General features: G+C 47.6%; 1 protein-coding gene across 1 annotated transcript in view; it reads left to right on the plus strand.

The window, feature by feature from the left end:
* d2hgdh (D-2-hydroxyglutarate dehydrogenase) overlaps positions 1 to 25,053 on the plus strand; it is a 72,777-nt gene extending 47,724 nt beyond the window's left edge. The window contains exons 8-9 of the mRNA XM_085992004.1: positions 23,336 to 23,501; positions 23,756 to 25,053. Coding sequence (XP_085848130.1) covers positions 23,336 to 23,501; positions 23,756 to 24,018 — 429 coding nt within the window. The 3' untranslated portion in view covers positions 24,019 to 25,053. The remainder of the gene's footprint in view (positions 1 to 23,335; positions 23,502 to 23,755) is intronic.
* The last annotated feature ends 304 nt before the right edge of the window (positions 25,054 to 25,357 follow it).

Genomic DNA, 25,357 nt, shown 5'->3' on the forward strand with positions numbered 1-25,357 from the left:
TTTACTGAGCAACTGTCTCTATCTCCAACCGCTTGCTGTGCACCTGTCTCTATCTCCAACCCCTTACTGTGCACCTGTCTCTATCTCCAACCCTTTACTGTGCACCTGTCTCTATCTCTAACCCCTTTACTGTGCACCTGTCTCTATCTCTAACCCTTTACTGTGCACCTGTCTCTATCTCGAACACCTTACTGTGCACCTGTCTCTAGCTCCAACCCCTTACTGTGCACCTGTCTCTATCTCTACACCTTTACTGTGCACCTGTCTCTATCTCCAACCCTTGACTGTGCACCTGTCTCTATCTCCCACCCCTTACTGTGCACCTGTCTCTATCTCCAACCCCTTGACTGTGCACCTGTCTCTATCTCTAACCCTTTACTGTGCACCTGTCTCTATCTCCAACCCTTTACTGTGCACCTGTCTCTATCTCTAACCCCTTACTGTGCACCTGTCTCTGCCTCCAACCCTTAACTGTGCACCTGTCTCTATCTCTAACCCCTTTACTGTGCACCTGTCTCTATCTCTAACCCCTTACTGTGCACCTGTCTCTGGTTCTAACACTTTACTGTGCACCTGTCTCTATCTCTAATCCCTTACTGTGCACCTGCCTCTATCTCTAACCCCTTTACTGTGCAACTCTCTCTATCTCTAAGCCCTTACTGTCCACTTGTCTCTATCTCCAACCCTTTACTGTGCACCTGTCTCTATCTCCAACCCTTTACTGTGCACCTGTCTCTATCTCTAACACTTTACTGTGCACCTTTCTCTATCTCCAACCCCTTACTGTGCACCTGTCTCTATCTCTAACACTTTACTGTGCACCTGTCTCTATTTCTAACCCTTTACTGTGCACCTGTCTCTATTTCTAACACTTTACTGTGCACCTGTCTCTATTTCTAACCCTTTACTCTGCACCTGTCTCTATCTCTAACCCCTTTACTGTGCACCTGTCTCTATCTCCAACCCCTTACTGTGCACCTGTCTCTGAATCCAACCCCTTACTGTGCACCTGTCTCTGAATCCAACCCCTTGCTGTGCACCTGTCTCTGAATCCAACCCCTTGCTGTGCACCTGTCTCTGAATCCAACCCCTTGCTGTGCACCTGTCTCTGAATCCAACCCCTTGCTGTGCACCTGTCTCTGAATCCAACCCCTTACTGTGCACCTGTCTCTGAATCCAACCCCTTGCTGTGCACCTGTCTCTATCTCTAACGTCTTACTGTGCACCTGTCTCTATCTCTAACCCTTTACTGTGCACCTGTCTCTATCTCTAACCCCTTTACTGTATGATGCGCTATCAATTACTCATAAAAGACTGAGAGTTAGAAGAGTAACTAAAGGCTTTTATTAACAACAGAATGGAGGTCTGCCTCGCGTGGTCGACCGGTCCATGATACTAAGGGCTGGGGAGCAGTCACCTTTATACTAGGACCTGTGGGAGGAGTCAGCCGAGGCATGTCCAGGCATGTACACAGTGGAATACAAACAGGACAAACAGGAATACAAACAGTGGTTTACCACACTGTACACCTGTCTTTAGTTCTAACACTTTACTGTGCACCTGTCTCTATCTCCAACCCTTTACTGTGCACCTGTCTCTATCTCTAACCCTTTACTGTGCAGCTGTCTCTATCTCTAACCCCTTACTGTGCACCTGTCTCTATCTCCAACCCTTTACTGTGCACCTGTCTCTATCTCGAACACTTTACTGTGCACCTGTCTCTATCTCCAACCCTTTACTGTGTACCGGTCTCTATCTCCAACCCTTTACTGTGCACATGTTTCTATCTCCAACCCCTTACTGTTCACCTGTCTCTATCTGCAGCCCCTTACTGTGCACCTGTCTCTATCTCTAACCCTTTACTGTGCACCGGTTCTAATTCTAACCCCTTTACTGTGCACCTGTCTCTATCTCTAACCCTTTACTCTGCACCTCTCTCTATCTCTAACCCTTTACTGTGCACCTGTCTCTATCTCTAACCCTTTACTGTGCACCTGTCCCTATCTCCCACCCTTTACTGTGCACCTGTTTCTATCTCTAACCCTTTGCTCTGCACCTGTTTCTATCTCCAACCCTTTACTGTGCACCTCTCTCTGTCTCCAACCCTTTACTGTGCACCTGTCTCTATCTCCAACCCCTTACTGTGCACCTGTCTCTATCTCCAACCCTTTACTGTGCACCTGTTTCTATCTCCAACCCTTTACTGTGCACCTGTCTCTATCTCCAACCCTTTACTGTGCACCTGTCTCTATCTCCAACCACTCACTGTGCACCTGTCTCTATCTCCAACCCTTTACTGTGCACCTGTCTCTATCTCCAATCCTTTCTTGTGCACCTGTCTCTATCTCCAACCCTTTACTGTGCACCTGTCTCTATCTCCAACCACTCACTGTGCACCTGTCTCTATCTCCAACCCCTTACTGTGCACCTGTTTCTATCTCCAATCCTTTCTTGTGCACCTGTCTCTATCTCTAACCCTTTACTGTGCACCGGTTCTAATTCTAACCCCTTTACTGTGCACCTGTCTCTATCTCTAACCCTTTACTCTGCACCTCTCTCTATCTCTAACCCTTTACTGTGCACCTGTCTCTATCTCTAACCCTTTACTGTGCACCTGTCCCTATCTCCCACCCTTTACTGTGCACCTGTTTCTATCTCTAACCCTTTGCTCTGCACCTGTTTCTATCTCCAACCCTTTACTGTGCACCTCTCTCTGTCTCCAACCCTTTACTGTGCACCTGTCTCTATCTCCAACCCCTTACTGTGCACCTGTCTCTATCTCCAACCCTTTACTGTGCACCTGTTTCTATCTCCAACCCTTTACTGTGCACCTGTCTCTAGCTCCAACCCTTTACTGTGCACCTGTCTCTATCTCCAACCACTCACTGTGCACCTGTCTCTATCTCCAACCCTTTACTGTGCACCTGTCTCTATCTCCAATCCTTTCTTGTGCACCTGTCTCTATCTCCAACCCTTTACTGTGCACCTGTCTCTATCTCCAACCACTCACTGTGCACCTGTCTCTATCTCCAACCCTTTACTGTGCACCTGTCTCTATCTCCAATCCTTTCTTGTGCACCTGTCTCTATCTCCAACCCTTTACTGTGCACCTGTCTCTATCTCCAACCCTTTACTGTGCACCTGTCTCTATCTCCAACCCTTTACTGTGCACCTGTCTCTATCTCTAACCCTTTACTGTGCAACTGTCTCTATCTCTAACCCTTTACTGTGCACCTGTCTCTATCTCTAACCCTTTACTGTGCACCTGTCTCTATCTCCAACCGCTTACTGTGCACCTGTCTCTATCTCCAACCCCTTACTGTGCACCTGTCTCTATCTCTAACCCTTTACTGTGCAACTGTCTCTATCTCCAACCGCTTACTGTGCACCTGTCTCTATCTCCAACCCTTTACTGTGCACCTGTCTCTATCTCTAACCCTTTACTGTGCACCTGTCTCTATCTCTAACCCCTTTACTGTGCACCTGTCTCTATCTCTAACCCTTTACTGTGCACCTGTCTCTATCTCGAACCCCTTACTGTGCACCTGTCTCTATCTCCAACCCCTTACTGTGCACCTGTCTCTATCTCTAACCCTTTACTGTGCACCTGTCTCTATTTCTATCCCTTTACTGTGCACCTGTCTCTATTTCTAACACGTTACTGTGCACCTGTCTCTATCTCCAACCCTTTACTCTGCACCTGTCTCTATCTCCCTCCCTTTACTATGCACCTGTCTCTATCTGTAACCCTTTACTGTGCAGCTGTCTCTATCTCCAACCCTTTACTGTGCACCTGTCTCTATCTGTAACGCTTTACTGTGCACCTGTCTCTATATCCAACCCTTTACTGTGCACCTGTCTCTGTCTCCAACCCCTTACTGTGCACCTGTCTCTATCTCCAACCCTTTTCTGTGCACCTGTCTCTATCTCCAACCCCTTACTGTGCACCTGTCTCTGAATCCAACCCCTTACTGTGCACCTGTCTCTATCTCGAACGCCTTACTGTGCACCTGTCTCTATCTCCAACCCTTTACTGTGCACCTGTCTCTATCTCTAACCCCTTACTGTGCACCTGTCTCTATCTCTAACCGCTTTACTGTGCACCTGTCTCTATCTCTAACCCTTTACTGTGCACCTGTCTCTATCTCTAACCGCTTTACTGTGCACCTGTCTCTATCTCTAACCCTTTACTGTGCACCTGTCTCTATCTCCAACCCTTTACTGTGCACCTGTCTCTATCTCCAACCCTTTACTGTGCACCTGTCTCTGTCTCCAACCCTTTACTGTGCAGCTGTCTCTGTCTCCAACCCTTTACTGTGCACCTGTCTCTATCTCCAACCACTTACTGTGCACCTGTCTCTATCTCTAACCCTTTACTTTGCACCTGTCTCTATCTCCAACCCCTTACTGTGCACCTGTCTCTATCTCCAACCCCTTACTGTGCACATGTCTGTGTCTCCAACCCCTTACTGTGCACCTGTCCCTATCTCCAACCATTTACTGTGCACCTGTCTCTATCTCTAACCCTTTACTGTGCACCTGTCTCTGTCTCCAACCCCTTACTGTGCACCTGTCTCTATCTCTAACCCTTTACTGTGCACCTGTCTCTATCTCTAACCGCTTTACTGTGCACCTGTCTCTATCTCTAACCCTTTACTGTGCACCTGTCTCTATCTCCAACCCTTTACTGTGCACCTGTCTCTATCTCCAACCCTTTACTGTGCACCTGTCTCTGTCTCCAACCCTTTACTGTGCAGCTGTCTCTGTCTCCAACCCTTTACTGTGCACCTGTCTCTATCTCCAACCACTTACTGTGCACCTGTCTCTATCTCTAACCCTTTACTTTGCACCTGTCTCTATCTCCAACCCCTTACTGTGCACCTGTCTCTATCTCCAACCCCTTACTGTGCACATGTCTGTGTCTCCAACCCCTTACTGTGCACCTGTCCCTATCTCCAACCCTTTACTGTGCACCTGTCTCTATCTCTAACCCTTTACTGTGCACCTGTCTCTGTCTCCAACCCCTTACTGTGCACCTGTCTCTGTCTCCAACCCCTTACTGTGCACCTGTCTCTATCTCCAACCCTTTACTTTGCACCTGTCTCCATCTCCAACCCTTTACTGTGCACCTGACTCTATTCTCTAACTCCTTACTGTGCACCTGTCTCTACCTCCAACCCTTAACTGTGCACCTGTCTCTATCTCTAACCCTTAACTGTTCACCTGTCTCTATCTCTACCCTTTACTGTGCACCTGCCTCTATCTCTAACCCCTTACTGTGCACCTATCTCTGTCTCCAACCCCTTACTGTGCACCTGTCTCTATTTGTAACACTTTACTGTGCACCTGTCTCTATCTCTAACCCTTTACTGTGCGCCTGTCTCTATCTCTAACCCCTTACTGTGCACCTATCTCTGTCTCCAACCCCTTACTGTGCACCTGTCTCTGTCTCCAACCCCTTACTGTGCACCTGTCTCTATCTCTAACACTTTACTGTGCACCTGTCTCTATCTCTAACCCTTTACTGTGCGCCTGTCTCTATCTCTAACCCCTTACTGTGCACCTATCTCTGTCTCCAACCCCTTACTGTGCACCTGTCTCTGTCTCCAACCCCTTACTGTGCACCTGTGTCTATCTCCAACCCCTTACTGTGCAACTGTCTCTATCTCCAACCCCTTACTGTGCACCTGTCTCTGTCTCCAACCCCTTACTGTGCACCTGTCTCTATCTCCAACCCTTTACTGTGCACCTGTGTCTATCTCTAAACCCTTACTGTGCACCTATCTCTATCTCTAACCCTTTACTGTGCACCTGTCTCTATCTCTAACCCCTTATTCTGCACCTGTCTCTATCTCCAACTCCTTACTGTGCACCTGTCTCTATCTCCAACCCCTTACTGTGCAACTGTCTCTATCTCCAACTCCTTACTGTGCACCTGTCTCTGTCTCCAACCGCTTCCTGTGCACCTGTCTCTATCTCTAACCCCTTACTGTGCACCTGTCTCCACTTCTAACAATTTACTGTGCACCTGTCTCTACCTCCAACCCTTTACTGTGCACCTGTCTCTATCTCTAACCCTTTACTGTGCACCTGTCTCTATCTCTAACCCCTTACTATGCACCTCTCTCTATCTCCAACCCTTTACTGTGCACGTGTTTCTATCTCCAACCCCTTACTCTGCACCTGCCTCTATCTCTAACCCTTTACTGTGCACCTGTCTCTATCTCCAACCCTTTACTGTGCACCTGTCTCTATCTCTAACACTTTACTGTGCACCTCTCTCTATCTCCAACCCTTTACTGTGCACCTGTCTCTATCTCCAACCCTTTACTGTGCACCTGTCTCTATCTCCAACCCCTTACTGTGCACCTGTTTCTATCTCCAACCCTTTATTGTGCACCTGTCTCTATCTCCAACCCTTTACTGTGCACCTGTCTCTATCTCCAACCCTTTACTGTGCACCTGTCTCTATCTCTAACCCTTTACTGAGCAACTGTCTCTATCTCCAACCGCTTGCTGTGCACCTGTCTCTATCTCCAACCCCTTACTGTGCACCTGTCTCTATCTCCAACCCTTTACTGTGCACCTGTCTCTATCTCTAACCCCTTTACTGTGCACCTGTCTCTATCTCTAACCCTTTACTGTGCACCTGTCTCTATCTCGAACACCTTACTGTGCACCTGTCTCTGCCTCCAACCCTTAACTGTGCACCTGTCTCTATCTCTAACCCCTTTACTGTGCACCTGTCTCTATCTCTAACCCCTTACTGTGCACCTGTCTCTGGTTCTAACACTTTACTGTGCACCTGTCTCTATCTCTAATCCCTTACTGTGCACCTGCCTCTATCTCTAACCCCTTTACTGTGCAACTCTCTCTATCTCTAAGCCCTTACTGTCCACTTGTCTCTATCTCCAACCCTTTACTGTGCACCTGTCTCTATCTCCAACCCTTTACTGTGCACCTGTCTCTATCTCTAACACTTTACTGTGCACCTTTCTCTATCTCCAACCCCTTACTGTGCACCTGTCTCTATCTCTAACACTTTACTGTGCACCTGTCTCTATTTCTAACCCTTTACTGTGCACCTGTCTCTATTTCTAACACTTTACTGTGCACCTGTCTCTATTTCTAACCCTTTACTCTGCACCTGTCTCTATCTCTAACCCCTTTACTGTGCACCTGTCTCTATCTCCAACCCCTTACTGTGCACCTGTCTCTGAATCCAACCCCTTACTGTGCACCTGTCTCTGAATCCAACCCCTTGCTGTGCACCTGTCTCTATCTCTAACGTCTTACTGTGCACCTGTCTCTATCTCTAACCCTTTACTGTGCACCTGTCTCTATCTCTAACCCCTTTACTGTATGATGCGCTATCAATTACTCATAAAAGACTGAGAGTTAGAAGAGTAACTAAAGGCTTTTATTAACAACAGAATGGAGGTCTGCCTCACGTGGTCGACCGGTCCATGATACTAAGGGCTGGGGAGCAGTCACCTTTATACTAGGACCTGTGGGAGGAGTCAGCCGAGGCATGTCCAGGCATGTACACAGTGGAATACAAACAGGACAAACAGGAATACAAACAGTGGTTTACCACACTGTACACCTGTCTTTAGTTCTAACACTTTACTGTGCACCTGTCTCTATCTCCAACCCTTTACTGTGCACCTGTCTCTATCTCTAACCCTTTACTGTGCAGCTGTCTCTATCTCTAACCCCTTACTGTGCACCTGTCTCTATCTCCAACCCCTTACTGTGCACCTGTCTCTATCTCGAACACTTTACTGTGCACCTGTCTCTATCTCCAACCCTTTACTGTGTACCGGTCTCTATCTCCAACCCTTTACTGTGCACATGTTTCTATCTCCAACCCCTTACTGTTCACCTGTCTCTATCTGCAGCCCCTTACTGTGCACCTGTCTCTATCTCTAACCCTTTACTGTGCACCGGTTCTAATTCTAACCCCTTTACTGTGCACCTGTCTCTATCTCTAACCCTTTACTCTGCACCTCTCTCTATCTCTAACCCTTTACTGTGCACCTGTCTCTATCTCTAACCCTTTACTGTGCACCTGTCCCTATCTCCCACCCTTTACTGTGCACCTGTTTCTATCTCTAACCCTTTGCTCTGCACCTGTTTCTATCTCCAACCCTTTACTGTGCACCTCTCTCTGTCTCCAACCCTTTACTGTGCACCTGTCTCTATCTCCAACCCCTTACTGTGCACCTGTCTCTATCTCCAACCCTTTACTGTGCACCTGTTTCTATCTCCAACCCTTTACTGTGCACCTGTCTCTATCTCCAACCCTTTACTGTGCACCTGTCTCTATCTCCAACCACTCACTGTGCACCTGTCTCTATCTCCAACCCTTTACTGTGCACCTGTCTCTATCTCCAATCCTTTCTTGTGCACCTGTCTCTATCTCCAACCCTTTACTGTGCACCTGTCTCTATCACCAACCACTCACTGTGCACCTGTCTCTATCTCCAACCCCTTACTGTGCACCTGTTTCTATCTCCAATCCTTTCTTGTGCACCTGTCTCTATCTCTAACCCTTTACTGTGCACCGGTTCTAATTCTAACCCCTTTACTGTGCACCTGTCTCTATCTCTAACCCTTCACTCTGCACCTCTCTCTATCTCTAACCCTTTACTGTGCACCTGTCTCTATCTCTAACCCTTTACTGTGCACCTGTCCCTATCTCCCACCCTTTACTGTGCACCTGTTTCTATCTCTAACCCTTTGCTCTGCACCTGTTTCTATCTCCAACCCTTTACTGTGCACCTCTCTCTGTCTCCAACCCTTTACTGTGCACCTGTCTCTATCTCCAACCCCTTACTGTGCACCTGTCTCTATCTCCAACCCTTTACTGTGCACCTGTTTCTATCTCCAACCCTTTACTGTGCACCTGTCTCTAGCTCCAACCCTTTACTGTGCACCTGTCTCTATCTCCAACCACTCACTGTGCACCTGTCTCTATCTCCAACCCTTTACTGTGCACCTGTCTCTATCTCCAATCCTTTCTTGTGCACCTGTCTCTATCTCCAACCCTTTACTGTGCACCTGTCTCTATCTCCAACCACTCACTGTGCACCTGTCTCTATCTCCAACCCTTTACTGTGCACCTGTCTCTATCTCCAATCCTTTCTTGTGCACCTGTCTCTATCTCCAACCCTTTACTGTGCACCTGTCTCTATCTCCAACCCTTTACTGTGCACCTGTCTCTATCTCCAACCCTTTACTGTGCACCTGTCTCTATCTCTAACCCTTTACTGTGCAACTGTCTCTATCTCTAACCCTTTACTGTGCACCTGTCTCTATCTCTAACCCTTTACTGTGCACCTGTCTCTATCTCCAACCGCTTACTGTGCACCTGTCTCTATCTCCAACCCCTTACTGTGCACCTGTCTCTATCTCTAACCCTTTACTGTGCAACTGTCTCTATCTCCAACCGCTTACTGTGCACCTGTCTCTATCTCCAACCCTTTACTGTGCACCTGTCTCTATCTCTAACCCTTTACTGTGCACCTGTCTCTGTCTCCAACCCCTTACTGTGCACCTGTCTCTGTCTCCAACCCTTTACTGTGCACCTGTCTCTATATCCAACCCTTTACTGTGCACCTGTCTCTGTCTCCAACCCCTTACTGTGCACCTGTCTCTGTCTCCAACCCCTTACTGTGCACCTGTCTCTATCTCCAACCCCTTACTGTGCACCTGTCTCTATCTCTAACACTTTACTGTGCACCTGTCTCTATTTCTATCCCTTTACTGTGCACCTGTCTCTATTTCTAACACTTTACTGTGCACCTGTCTCTATCTCCAACCCTTTACTCTGCACCTGTCTCTATCTCCCTCCCTTTACTATGCACCTGTCTCTATCTGTAACCCTTTACTGTGCACCTGTCTCTATCTGTAACGCTTTACTGTGCACCTGTCTCTATATCCAACCCTTTACTGTGCACCTGTCTCTGTCTCCAACCCCTTACTGTGCACCTGTCTCTATCTCCAACCCTTTTCTGTGCACCTGTCTCTATCTCCAACCCCTTACTGTGCACCTGTCTCTGAATCCAACCCCTTACTGTGCACCTGTCTCTATCTCGAACGCCTTACTGTGCACCTGTCTCTATCTCCAACCCTTTACTGTGCACCTGTCTCTATCTCTAACCCTTTACTGTGCAGCTGTCTCTATCTCTAACCCCTTACTGTGCACCTGTCTCTATCTCTAACCGCTTTACTGTGCACCTGTCTCTATCTCTAACCCTTTACTGTGCACCTGTCTCTATCTCTAACCGCTTTACTGTGCACCTGTCTCTATCTCTAACCCTTTACTGTGCACCTGTCTCTATCTCCAACCCCTTACTGTGCACCTGTTTTTATCTCCAACCCTTTACTGTGCAACTGTCTCTATCTCCAACCCTTTTCTGTGCACCTGTCTCTATCTCCAACCCCTTACTGTGCACTTGTTTCTATCTCCAACCCTTTACTGTGCACCTGTCTCTATCTCCAACCCTTTACTGTGCACCTGTCTCTAACTCTAACCCTTTACTGTGCACCTGTCTCTATCTCTAACCCTTTACTCTGCACCTGTCTCTATCTCCAACCCTTTACTGTGCACCTGTCTCTATCTCCAACCCTTTACTGTGCACCTGTCTCTATCTCCAACCCCTCACTGTGCACCTGTCTCTATCTCCAACCCTTTACTGTGCACCTGTCTCTATCTCTAACCCTTTACTGTGCACCTGTCTCTATCTCTAACCCTTTACTCTGCACCTGTCTCTATCTCCAACCCTTTACTGTGCACTTGTTTCTATCTCCAACCCTTTACTGTGCACCTGTCTCTATCTCCAACCCCTCACTGTGCACCTGTCTCTATCTCCAACCCTTTACTGTGCACCTGTTTCTATCTCCAACCCTTTCTTGTGCACCTGTCTCTATCTCCAACCGCTTACTGTGCACCTGTCTCTATCTATAACCCTTTACTGTGCACCTGTCTCTATCTCTAACCCCTTTACTGTGCACCTGTCTCTATCTCTAACCCTTTACTGTGCACCTGTCTCTATTTGTAACACTTTACTGTGCACCTGTCTCTATCTCTAACCCTTTACTGTGCACCTGTCTCTATCTCTAACCCCTTACTGTGCACCTGTCTCTGGTTCTAACACTTTACTGTGCACCTGTCTCTATCTCTAACCCCTTACTGTGCACCTGTCTCTATCTCTAACCCCTTTACTGTGCAACTCTCTCTATCTCTAAGCCCTTACTGTCCACCTGTCTCTATCTCTAACACTTTACTGTGCACCTATCTCTATCTCTAACCCTTTACTGTGCACCTGTCTCTATCTCTAACCCCTTATTCTGCACCTGTCTCTATCTCCAACTCCTTACTGTGCACCTGTCTCTATCTCCAACTCCTTACTGTGCACCTGTCTCTGTCTCCAACCGCTTACTGTGCACCTGTCTCGATCTCTAACCCCTTACTGTGCACCTGTCTCTATCTCTAACCCTTTACTGTGCACCTGTCTCTATCTCTGACCCCATACTGTGCACCTGTCTCTATCTCCAACCCTTTACTGTGCACCTGTCTCTATCTCCAACCCTTTACTGTGCACATGTTTCTATCTCCAACCCCTTACTCTGCACCTGCCTCTATCTCTAGCCCTTTACTGTGCACCTGTCTCTATCTCCAACCCTTTACTGTGCACCTGTCTCTATCTCCAACCCTTGACTGTGCACCTGTCTCTATCTCCAACCCCTTACTGTGCTCCTGTTTCTATCTCCAACCCTTTATTGTGCACCTGTCTCTATCTCCAACCCTTTACTGTGCACCTGTCTCTATCTCCAACCCTTTACTGTGCACCTGTCTCTATCTCCAACCCTTTACTGTGCACCTGTCTCTATCTCCAACCCCTTACTGTGCACCTGTTTCTATCTCCAACCCTTTATTGTGCACCTGTCTCTATCTCCAACCCTTTACTGTGCACCTGTCTCTATCTCTAAACCTTTACTGAGCAACTGTCTCTATCTCCAACCGCTTACTGTGCACCTGTCTCTATCTCCAACCCCTTACTGTGCACCTGTCTCTATCTCCAACCCTTTACTGTGCACCTATCTCTATCTCTAACCCTTTACTGTGCACCTGTCTCTATCTCTAACCCCTTTACTGTGCACCTGTCTCTATCTCTAACCCTTTACTGTGCACCTGTCTCTATCTCGAACCCCTTACTGTGCACCTGTCTCTAGCTCCAACCCCTTACTGTGCACCTGTCTCTATCTCTACACCTTTACTGTGCACCTGTCTCTATCTCCAACCCTTTACTGTGCACCTCTCTCTGCATCTAACCCTTTACTGTGCACCTGTCTCTATCTCCAACCCTTTACTGTGCACCTCTCTCTACATCTAACCCTTTACTGTGCACCTGTCTCTATCTCTAACCCTTTACTGTGCACCTGTCTCTTTCTCCAACCCTTTACTGTGCACCTGTCTCTATCTCTAACCCTTTACTGTGCACCTGTCTCTATCTCCCACCCCTTACTGTGCACCTGTCTCTATCTCCAACCCCTTACTGTGCACCTGTCTCTATCTCCAACCCCTTACTGTGCACCTGTCTCTATCTCTAACCCTTTACTGTGCACCTGTCTCTATCTCCAACCCTTTACTGTGCACCTGTCTCTACATCTAACCCTTTACTGTGCACCTGTCTCTATCTCCAACCCTTTACTGTGCACCTGTCTCTATCTCTAACCCTTTACTGTGCACCTGTCTCTATCTCCAACCCTTTCCTGTGCACCTGTCTCTATCTCTAACCCTTTACTGTGCACCTGTCTCTATCTCCCACCCCTTACTGTGCACCTGTCTCTATCTCCAACCCCTTGACTGTGCACCTGTCTCTATCTCCAACCCTTTACTGTGCACCTGTCTCTATCTCTAACCCTTTACTGTGCAGCTGTCTCTATCTCCAACCCTTTACTGTGCACCTGTCTCTATCTTTATCCCTTTACTGTGCACCTGTCTCTATCTCCAACCCTTTACTGTGCACCTGTCTCTGTCTCCAACCCCTTACTGTGCACCTGTCTCTGTCTCCAACCCCTTACTGTGCACCTGTCTCTATCTCTAACCCTTTACTGTGCACCTGTCTCTATCTCTAACCCCTTATTCTGCACCTGTCTCTGTCTCCAACCGCTTACTGTGCACCTGTCTCTATCTCTAACCCCTTACTGTGCACCTGTCTCCACTTCTAACAATTTACTGTGCACCTGTCTCTATCTCCAACCCTTTACTGTGCACCTGTCTCTATCTCTAACCCTTTACTGTGCACCTGTCTCTATCTCTGACCCCATACTGTGCACCTGTCTCTATCTCTAACCCCTTACTGTGCACCTGTCTCTATCTCGAACCCTTTACTGTGCACATGTTTCTATCTCCAACCCCTTACTCTGCACCTGCCTCTATCTCTAACACTTTACTGTGCACCTGTCTCTATCTCCAACCCTTTACTGTGCACCTGTCTCTATCTCCAACCCTTTACTGTGCACCTGTCTCTATCTCCAACCCCTTACTGTGCACCTGTCTCTATCTCTCACCCTTTACTGTGCACCTGTCTCTATCTCTGACCCCATACTGTGCACCTGTCTCTATCTCTAACCCCTTACTGTGCACCTGTCTCTATCTCGAACCCTTTACTGTGCACATGTTTCTATCTCCAACCCCTTACTCTGCACCTGCCTCTATCTCTAACCCTTTACTGTGCACCTGTCTCTATCTCCAACCCTTTATTGTGCACCTGTCTCTATCTCCAACCCTTTACTGTGCACCTGTCTCTATCTCCAACCCCTTACTGTGCACCTGTTTCTATCTCCAACCCTTTATTGTGCACCTGTCTCTGTCTCCAACCCTTTACTGTGCACCTGTCTCTATCTCTAAACCTTTACTGAGCAACTGTCTCTATCTCCAACCGCTTACTGTGCACCTGTCTCTATCTCCAACCCCTTACTGTGCACCTGTCTCTATCTCCAACCCTTTACTGTGCACCTATCTCTATCTCTAACCCTTTACTGTGCACCTGTCTCTATCTCTAACCCCTTTACTGTGCACCTGTCTCTATCTCTAACCCTTTACTGTGCACCTGTCTCTATCTCGAACCCCTTACTGTGCACCTGTCTCTAGCTCCAACCCCTTACTGTGCACCTGTCTCTATCTCTACACCTTTACTGTGCACCTGTCTCTATCTCCAACCCTTTACTGTGCACCTCTCTCTATATCTAACCCTTTACTGTGCACCTGTCTCCATCTCCAACTCTTTCCTGTGCACCTGTCTCTGTCTCTAACCCTTTACTGTGCACCTGTCTCTATCTCCAACCCTTTACTGTGCACCTGTCTCTATCTCTAACCCTTTACTGTGCACCTGTCTCTATCTCCCACCCCTTACTGTGCACCTCTCTCTATATCTAACCCTTTACTGTGCAACTGTCTCTATCTCCAACTCTTTCCTGTGCACCTGTCTCTGTCTCTCACCCTTTACTGTGCACCTGTCTCTATCTCCAACCCTTTACTGTGCACCTGTCTCTATCTCTAACCCTTTACTGTGCACCTGTCTCTATCTCCAACCCCTTGACTGTGCACCTGTCTCTATCTCTAACCCCTTTACTGTGCACCTGTCTCTATCTCTAACCCCTTACTGTGCACCTGTCTCTGGTTCTAACACTTTACTGTGCACCTGTCTCTATCTCTAACCCCTTACTGTGCACCTGTCTCTATCTCTAACCCCTTTACTGTGCAACTCTCTCTATCTCTAAGCCCTTACTGTCCACCTGTCTCTATCTCCAACCCTTTACTGTGCACCTGTCTCTATCTCTAACACTTTACTGTGCACCTTTCTCTATCTCCAACCCCTTACTGTGCACCTGTCTCTATCTCTAACACTTTACTGTGCACCTGTCTCTATCTCTAACCCTTTACTGTGCACCTGTCTCTATCTCCAACCCTTTACTGTGCACCTGTCTCTATCTCTAACCCCTTACTGTGCACCTGTCTCTACCTCCAACCCTTAACTGTGCACCTGTCTCTATCTCTAACCCCTTTACTGTGCACCTGTCTCTATCTCTAACCCCTTACTGTGCACCTGTCTCTGGTTCTAACACTTTACTGTGCACCTGTCTCTATCTCTAAGCCCTTACTGTCCACCTGTCTCTTTCTCCAACCCTTTATTGTGCACCTGTCTCTTTCTCCAACCCCTTACTGTGCACCTGTCTCTATCTCTAACACGTTACTGTGCACCTGTCTCTGTCTCTAACCCTTTACTGTGCACCTGTATCTATCTCCAACCCTTTACTGTGCACCTGTCTCTATCTCCAACCCCTTACTGTGCACCTGTCTCTATCTCTAACACGTTACTGTGCACCTGTATCTGTCGCCAACCCTTTACTGTGCACCTGTCTCTATCTCCAACCCTTTACTGTGCTCCTATCTCTATCTCCCTCCCTTTACTATGCACCTGTCTCTATCTGTAACCCTTTACTGTGCAGCTGTCTCTATCTCCAACCCTTTACTGTGCACCTGTCTCTATCTGTAACGCTTTACTGTGCACCTGTCTCTATATCCAACCCTTTACTGTGCACCTGTCTCTGTCTCCAACCCCTTACTGTGCACCTGTCTCTATCTCCAACCCTTTTCTGTGCACCTGTCTCTATCTCCAACCCCTTACTGTGCACCTGTCTCTGAATCCAACCCCTCACTGTGCACCTGTCTCTATCTCTAACGCCTTACTGTGCACCTGTCTCTATCTCTAACCCTTTACTGTGCACCTGTCTCTATCTCTAACCCCTTTACTGTACACCTGTCTTTAGTCCGAACACTTTACTGTGCACCTGCCTCTGTCTCCAACCCTTTACTGTGCACCTGTCTCTATCTCTGACCCTTTACTGTGCAGCTGCCTCTATCTCTAACCCCTTACTGTGCACCTGTCTCTAGTTCTAACACTTTACTGTGCACCGGTTCTAATTCTAACCCTTTACTGTGCACCTCTCTCTATCTCTAACCCTTTACTGTGCACCTGACCCTATCTCCCACCCTTTTCCTGTGCACCTGTTTCTATCTCTAACCCTTTACTGTGCACCTGACCCTATCTCCCACCCTTTACTGTGCACCTGTTTCTATCTCTAACCCTTTGCTCTGCACCTGTCTCTGTCTCCAACCCTTTACTGTGCACCTGTCTCTGTCTCCAACCCTTTACTGTGCACCTGTCTCTATCTCCAACCCTTTACTGTGCACCTGTCTCTGTCTCCAACCCCTTACTGTGCACCTGTCTCTATCTCCAACCCCTTACTGTGCACCTGTCTCTATCTCCAACCCTTTACTGTGCACCTGTCTCTATCTCCAACCCCTTACTGTGCACCTGTTTCTATCTCCAACCCTTTATTGTGCACCTGTCTCTGTCTCCAACCCTTTACTGTGCACCTCTCTCTATCTCTAAACCTTTACTGAGCAACTGTCTCTATCTCCAACCGCTTACTGTGCACCTGTCTCTATCTCCAACCCCTTACTGTGCACCTGTCTCTATCTCCAACCCTTTACTGTGCACCTATCTCTATCTCTAACCCTTTACTGTGCACCTGTCTCTATCTCTAACCCCTTTACTGTGCACCTGTCTCTATCTCTAACCCTTTACTGTGCACCTGTCTCTATCTCGAACCCCTTACTGTGCACCTGTCTCTAGCTCCAACCCCTTACTGTGCACCTGTCTCTATCTCTACACCTTTACTGTGCACCTGTCTCTATCTCCAACCCTTTACTGTGCACCTCTCTCTATATCTAACCCTTTACTGTGCACCTGTCTCTATCTCCAACTCTTTCCTGTGCACCTGTCTCTGTCTCTAACCCTTTACTGTGCACCTGTCTCTATCTCCAACCCTTTACTGTGCACCTGTCTCTATCTCTAACCCTTTACTGTGCATCTGTCTCTATCTCCCACCCCTTACTGTGCACCTCTCTCTATATCTAACCCTTTACTGTGCACCTGTCTCTATCTCCAACTCTTTCCTGTGCACCTGTCTCTGTCTCTCACCCTTTACTGTGCACCTGTCTCTATCTCCAACCCTTTACTGTGCACCTGTCTCTATCTCTAACCCTTTACTGTGCACCTGTCTCTATCTCCAACCCCTTGACTGTGCACCTGTCTCTATCTCTAACCCCTTTACTGTGCACCTGTCTCTATCTCTAACCCCTTACTGTGCACCTGTCTCTGGTTCTAACACTTTACTGTGCACCTGTCTCTATCTCTAACCCCTTACTGTGCACCTGTCTCTATCTCTAACCCCTTTACTGTGCAACTCTCTCTATCTCTAAGCCCTTACTGTCCACCTGTCTCTATCTCCAACCCTTTACTGTGCACCTGTCTCTATCTCTAACACTTTACTGTGCACCTTTCTCTATCTCCAACCCCTTACTGTGCACCTGTCTCTATCTCTAACACTTTACTGTGCACCTGTCTCTATCTCTAACCCTTTACTGTGCACCTGTCTCTATCTCCAACCCTTTACTGTGCACCTGTCTCTATCTCTAACCCCTTACTGTGCACCTGTCTCTACCTCCAACCCTTAACTGTGCACCTGTCTCTATCTCTAACCCCTTTACTGTGCACCTGTCTCTATCTCTAACCCCTTACTGTGCACCTGTCTCTGGTTCTAACACTTTACTGTGCACCTGTCTCTATCTCTAAGCCCTTACTGTCCACCTGTCTCTTTCTCCAACCCTTTACTGTGCACCTGTCTCTTTCTCCAACCCCTCACTGTGCACCTGTCTCTATCTCTAACACGTTACTGTGCACCTGTCTCTGTCTCTAACCCTTTACTGTGCACCTGTATCTATCTCCAACCCTTTACTGTGCACCTGTCTCTATCTCCAACCCCTTACTGTGCACCTGTCTCTATCTCTAACACGTTACTGTGCACCTGTATCTGTCTCCAACCCTTTACTGTGCACCTGTCTCTATCTCCAACCCTTTACTGTGCTCCTATCTCTATCTCCCTCCCTTTACTATGCACCTGTCTCTATCTGTAACCCTTTACTGTGCAGCTGTCTCTATCTCCAACCCTTTACTGTGCACCTGTCTCTATCTGTAACGCTTTACTGTGCACCTGTCTCTATATCCAACCCTTTACTGTGCACCTGTCTCTGTCTCCAACCCCTTACTGTGCACCTGTCTCTATCTCCAACCCTTTTCTGTGCACCTGTCTCTATCTCCAACCCCTTACTGTGCACCTGTTCTGAATCCAACCCCTCACTGTGCACCTGTCTCTATCTCTAACGCCTTACTGTGCACCTGTCTCTATCTCTAACCCTTTACTGTGCACCTGTCTCTATCTCTAACCCCTTTACTGTACACCTGTCTTTAGTCCGAACACTTTACTGTGCACCTGCCTCTGTCTCCAACCCTTTACTGTGCACCTGTCTCTATCTCTGACCCTTTACTGTGCAGCTGCCTCTATCTCTAACCCCTTACTGTGCACCTGTCTCTAGTTCTAACACTTTACTGTGCACCTGACCCTATCTCCCACCCTTTTCCTGTGCACCTGTTTCTATCTCTAACCCTTTACTGTGCACCTGACCCTATCTCCCACCCTTTACTGTGCACCTGTTTCTATCTCTAACCCTTTGCTCTGCACCTGTCTCTGTCTCCAACCCTTTACTGTGCACCTGTCTCTGTCTCCAACCCTTTACTGTGCACCTGTCTCTGTCTCCAACCCCTTACTGTGCACCTGTCTCTATCTCCAACCCCTTACTGTGCACCTGTCTCTATCTCCAACCCTTTACTGTGCACCTGTCTCTATCTCCAACCCCTTACTGTGCACCTGTTTCTATCTCCAACCCTTTACTGTGCACTTGTTTCTATCTCCAACCCTTTACTGTGCGCCTGTCTCTATCTCCAAACCTTTACTGTGCACCTGTCTCTATCTCTAACCCTTTACTGTGCACCTTTCTCTATCTCCAACCCTTTACTGTGCACCTGTCTCTCTCTCCAACCCTTTACTGTGCACCTGTCTCTTTCTCCAACCCCTCACTGTGCACCTGTCTCTATCTCCAACCCTTTACTGTGCACCTGTCTCTATCTCCAACCCCTAACTGTGCACCTGTTTCTATCTCCAACCCTTTCTTGTGCACCTGTCTCTATCTCCAACCCTTTACTGTGCACCTGTCTCTATCTCCAACCCTTTACTGTGCACCTGTCTCTATCTCCAACCCTTTACTGTGCACCTGTCTCTATCTCTAACCCTTTACTGTGCAACTGTCTCTATCTCCAACTGCTTACTGTGCACCTGTCTCTATCTATAACCCTTTACTGTGCACCTGTCTCTGTCTCCAACCCTTTACTGTGCACCTGTCTCCATCTCCAACCCTTTACTGTGCACCTGTCTCTATCTCCAACCCTTTACTGTGCACCTGACTCTATTCTCTAACTCCTTACTGTGCACCTGTCTCTACCACCAACCCTTAACTGTGCACCTGTCTCTATCTCTAACCCTTAACTGTTCGCCTGTCTCTATCTCTACCCTTTACTGTGCACCTGTCTCTATCTCTAACCCCTTACTGTGCACCTATCTCTGTCTCCAACCTCTTACTGTGCACCTGTCTCTATTTGTAACACTTTACTGTGCACCTGTCTCTATCTCTAACCCTTTACTGTGCACCTGTCTCTATCTCTAACCCCTTACTGTGCACCTATCTCTGTCTCGAACCCCTTACTGTGCACCTGTCTCTGTCTCCAACCCCTTACTGTGCACCTGTCTCTATCTCTAACACTTTACTGTGCACCTGTCTCTATCTCCAACCCTTTACTGTGCACCTGTCTCTGTCTCCAACCCCTTACTGTGCACCCGTGTCTATCTCCAACCCCTTACTGTGCACCTGTCTCTATCTCTAACCCTTTACTGTGCACCTGTCTCTATCTCGAACCCCTTATTCTGCACCTGTCTCTATCTCCAACTCCTTACTGTGCACCTGTCTCTATCTCCAACTCCTTACTGTGCACCTGTCTCTGTCTCCAACCGCTTACTGTGCACCTGTCTCTATCTCTAACCCCTTACTGTGCACCTGTCTCCACTTCTAACAATTTACTGTGCACCTGTCTCTATCTCCAACCCTTTACTGTGCACCTGTCTCTATGTCTAACCCTTTACTGTGCACCTGTCTCTATCTCTGACCCCATACTGTGCACCTGTCTCTATCTCTAACCCTTTACTGTGCACCTCTCTCTATCTCCAACCCTTTACTGTGCACCTGTCTCTATCTCTAACCCCTTACTGTGCACCTGTCTCGACCTCCAACCCTTAACTGTGCACCTGTCTCTATCTCTCACCCCTTTACTGTGCACCTGTCTCTATCTCTGACCCCATACTGTGCACCTGTCTCTATCTCTAACCCTTTACTGTGCACCTCTCTCTATCTCCAACCCTTTACTGTGCACCTGTCTCTATCTCTAACCCCTTACTGTGCACCTGTCTCTACCTCCAACCCTTAACTGTGCACCTGTCTCTATCTCTCACCCCTTTACTGTGCACCTGTCTCTATCTCTAACCCCTTACTGTGCACCTGTCTCTGGTTCTAACACTTTACTGTGCACCTGTCTCTATCTCCAACCCTTAACTGTGCACCTGTCTCTATCTCTAACCCCTTTACTGTGCACCTGTCTCTATCTCTAACCCCTTTACTGTGCACCTGCCTCTATCTCTAACCCCTTACTGTGCACCTGTCTCTGGTTCTAACACTTTACTGTGCAACTCTCTCTATCTCTAAGCCATTACTGTCCACCTGTCTCTATCTCCAATCCTTTACTGTGCACCTGTCTCTATCTCTAACCCTTTACTGTACACCTGTCTCTATCTCTAACCCTTTACTGTGCACCTGTCTCTATCTCCCACCCTTTACTGTGCACCTGTCTCTATCTCTAACCCCTTACTGTGCACCTGTCTCTATCTCCAACCCCTTACTGTGCACCTGTCTCTATCTCTAACCCTTTACTGTGCACCTGTGTCTATCTCTCACCCCTTACTGTGCACCTGTCTCTATCTCTAACCCTTTACTGTGCACCTGCCTCTATCTCTAACCCCTTACTATGCACTTGTCTCTATCTGTAACCCTTTACTGTGCACTTGTCTCTATCGCTAACCCTTTACTGTGCACTTGTCTCTCTCGCTAACCCTTTATTGTGCACTTGTCTCTATCGCTAACCCTTTACTGTGCACTTGTCTCTATCGCTAACCCTTTACTGTGCACTTGTCTCTATCGCTAACCCTTTACTGTGCACTTGTCTCTATCGCTAACCCTTTACTGTGCACTTGTCTCTATCGCTAACCCTTTACTGTGCACTTGTCTCTATCGCTAACCCTTTACTGTGCACTTGTCTCTATCTCTAACCCTTTACTATGCACCTGTTTCTATCTCCAGCCCTTTACTGTGCACTTGTCTCTATCTCGAACCCTTTACTGTGCACTTGTCTCTATCGCTAACCCTTTACTGTGCACTTGTCTCTATCTCTAACCCTTTACTGTGCACCTGTTTCTATCTCCAGCCCTTTACTGTGCACCTGTCTCTATCTCTAACCCTTTACTGTGCACTTGTCTCTATCGCTAACCCTTTCCTGTATATCTAACCCATTTAAATGGGGGAATAACTGGGAAAAGACCGTGGATCTGATGTGGAAAACATGGAGTGAATGTTTTTTTGCTGTAGAATATTTGCCTTCAGCTTCTGTACGCAGCAATGTGTCCAATCTATCAGCTTGTGTTGTTCTGTGTAGAATTTCTGATAGTCGGAATGGATTGGAAGAATTGTTTGGGGTCCCAGCTGTTGCTTTGTGCCTTTATTCATTTTATGTCTGTGTTACTCCTGCTCCTTCCCGCTGGGACAATGTGCAAATCTGTAATAAATCCTTTGACATTCCACTGATTATCTTTCTGTGCCGCTCAGGAAAATTGAGCCATGACCAAGATAAGCAGAATACACAGGTATGGCAGCAGTTTGTAACAGAGCCCGAGTGTCTCAAAATGAGTGGGTTCTTTTACCTGTGATTGTGCCGATTACAAACCGATGGAGGAGGACACCTTAGCACAAACGCAGAACGGCGAAAGCAGTTCTTATTGAGGTTTGAACTCCTTTGAATGTAGCACACTGGACCTCTGAACGAGCTCTTCATCGTGAAAGGTTTGCAATAATCGCACTTTATTATAATGAGGTTCTAGTGTCATTTGCAGAAAACATAGGGCTGGAGAGCAATATGGCTGATTAAAGTACACTTTGTTGCTCATGTCCCTGGGACACGATTTTGGTTGCTGCCACATAACCAAGCAACAAACGCACTTCAACAATCTGGGGCTGTGTGAGGATCCACATTATGAGACAGATGCTAACATTGCTATGTGTTGGACTTCAGGCTTGAATCAAAACTGATAGCTGTACGTATGGGTTGCCCCTGGACCATATAGAAAGGCAACTCATGAAAGACGGGGCAATTTTAACCCAACCCACCAGGCGGGAAACTGGCGGCCGGGGTTGGACTCCCGATTTACACCCCATCCGATCTTACTCTCCTTTGACTTCAATGGAGTAAAATCAGGTGGGACGTAAAACTACTGATCCCGTCAGTTTCCCGACAGACGGGTTAGGTTACAATTGCCCCCCACAGTGTCCATCTATCTGTACTGTCTACTACGGCTTGGCATTTGAACACATAGCCAGCATTCCCAGCACACACATCAATGGCACTTTTGAATGAGTGTGAGCTCTGAGGCTGGTGTGAATGCTCCCTCTGTCTACCTTGTTCCAAATGGTTACTCACATCCTGAAATATCGGGAGTAAATGGGCAAGTGAGTGCAAACAAGGGGAAGCGCTTGCTTCGTGCAAGTTCCACTCTTAAGGGAATTTTTCCAGTCTCTCTAAGGAGCCCATTCCCGTAAGTCTGCCTGCGTATCGAACCCATTAATGTGGGTCTGAGGCCTCACTGTAGTCTGTGTGTATATCGAAGCTCTTCTCTTTGTCTGATCTGTAAATTGCTCGAGCAAATAAACCTGCCCACGGGGCATATGAGTCAGTAAGTGACTTGAGGCTCGAGTTGGTGCTCGTTCCATAGATGTTTACAGCACAGAAGGATGCCATTCGACCCATCGTAACTGTGCCATTGTAAAGCACATCGTGGAGAAAGCATTCATTACACAGCTAAACCCTAAGAGGAGACGTGACGTCTGGATCAGTCAGTCGTGATATGTTTTGGGGGATTGAGGAGGACATGTTCCTATGCCAGGGATTCTGTGTATTCTAATGGGTTTGATGTTCTTTTCCTGAAGGCGCTCTGGGCTCTGCGGGAACGCATCACCGAAGCACTGGTCCATGACGGCTTTGTGTACAAATATGACATCTCGCTACCGCTGGAGAGTATCTACGAGATTGTCACCGATATGAAGAGCAGACTGGGGGTGAGGGCGAAGCGTGTCGTTGGCTACGGGCACCTTGGTGAGATTCGCTGTTGTGCTGCTTATTAGGGGAGGGTGAGTTCTGGAGGGTCGGTGTGTTATTTCTCTCAGATTCACTTTTATTTTATTTTTTGTGCCCATTCCTGTTTTTTTGCCATCCTCTCCTGAAGATCCTGACTCATGCTGGTGGAGCAGTTCCCATGGGAAGTGGCAGCTCAGCCGAGTGTGTATTTAAAGGCGCGGGGCGATGCCATCTGCATTTAAATATCTTCATTATTTCTTTATTCTTCTTAGGTGATGGAAACTTGCATTTGAACATTGTATCTCCAGCATACGACCAGCAGCTGCTCGACTCCATCGAGCCCTATTTGTACGAATGGACTGCGCAGCATTGCGGAAGTATCAGTGCTGAGCACGGCCTGGGCTTTAAGAAGAAAGACTTCATTCATTTCAGTAAGCCCAGAGCAGCGGTGCAGATTATGCAGCAGATGAAAGTGATTCTGGATCCAAAGGGAATTTTAAATCCCTATAAAACCCTGCCATCCTTCAGCCAGTGAAATCACCATGAGAGCAGAGTCCTGCCTGCAATTTTTTACATTTTTATTTTTGCTAGCTTTATGCTCATCAAGGTGGAGAATATTGATGCTGGTGAGCAAAACTCTTACCTTTTCAGACACCCAGTATCAGCATCAAATGCTTCCGGATCAAGTGCAGCACAGTTAGATGCAGAGTAAAGCTCCCTCCACTGCAGCAGTTTCCCTCAATAAGCTCACAAGAACATCCTCTTTGTGGCATTTCCATTTGAAGAAAAAAAGAACTTGCATTTATATAGCGCCTTTCCCAACCTCAGGAAGTCCCAAAATGCTTCATAGCCAAAGAAGTACTGTCAAAGTATTGTAATGCAGGAAACACGGCAGCCAATGTGCACACAGCAAGATCCCACAAACAGCAATGTGATAATGACCAGATAATCTGTTGATTGATGGGTCAATATTGGCCAGGACATCGGGGAGAACTCCCCTGCTCTACTTCGAAATAGTGCCGTGGGATCTTTTACATCCACCTAAGAGAGCAGACGGGGCCTCGGTTTAATGTCTCATCCGATAGACGGCACCTCTGACAGTTCAGCACTCCCTCATTACCGCACTGGAGTGTCAACCTGGATTATGGGCTCAAGTCTCTGGAGTGGGACTTTAAATCCTGTGGCCTCTCTGAGTGAGATGGCCAGGAACTGTTAAACTGGGATAGTTTTCTGCAGTGGGCCCATGTCCACTATGAACTGGATTGAGACTGCGCAGGTTCATATAAAGAATTCTCACAGCCAACGGACAGGAGAAATTCATCCCATCAGTCTGAGTAGGATTCGAAGCTGAAGTTCCAGAGCCCAGAGCTTTAACCCACTGTGCAGATAATTGGGAATTTGCAGCAGAGCTGAGTGGGACTCCACCTTCTAAGTAACGTGCTTACATTTTGACACATTTCCTCCCCGGATCTGGGAGAAATTATGTTGCGATTATTAAAGTTTGAGAACATCATTATCAAACAAGAGAGGAGGAAGGGGGATTGGACAGAAATAAAGTCCGTTCTATGTGGCTTCTGTTTGCTGTGTTACACGTGAATCAGCAGAGATGAAAAGAAAAACTGAACGCTGGAAATCTGACACTAAGGTTCTGAGAGAATCCCACCTGAAATATGTACCTGTTGGTCACTCTTCAGTCTTCACTGACCTGGACTCTTGTTTTTATTGGCGACCTGCAGTGGTGTCGGCTGTTGTGTAACACTATGGCCAGAATTTTTACCTGCAGACCCGCTGAGCGGGGGAGCTTGCGGGGGCCGGGAGGAAGCACTCCTGCTCCTCCTGGTCCATAAGGAGTGCTCCCCAAGGCTGTCCTCGCC

Source organism: Somniosus microcephalus, chromosome 6 (assembly GCF_052327205.1).
Source record: "Somniosus microcephalus isolate GS21.2 chromosome 6, FLI_Smic_1.0, whole genome shotgun sequence".
Taxonomy (NCBI): Eukaryota; Metazoa; Chordata; class Chondrichthyes; order Squaliformes; family Somniosidae; genus Somniosus; species Somniosus microcephalus.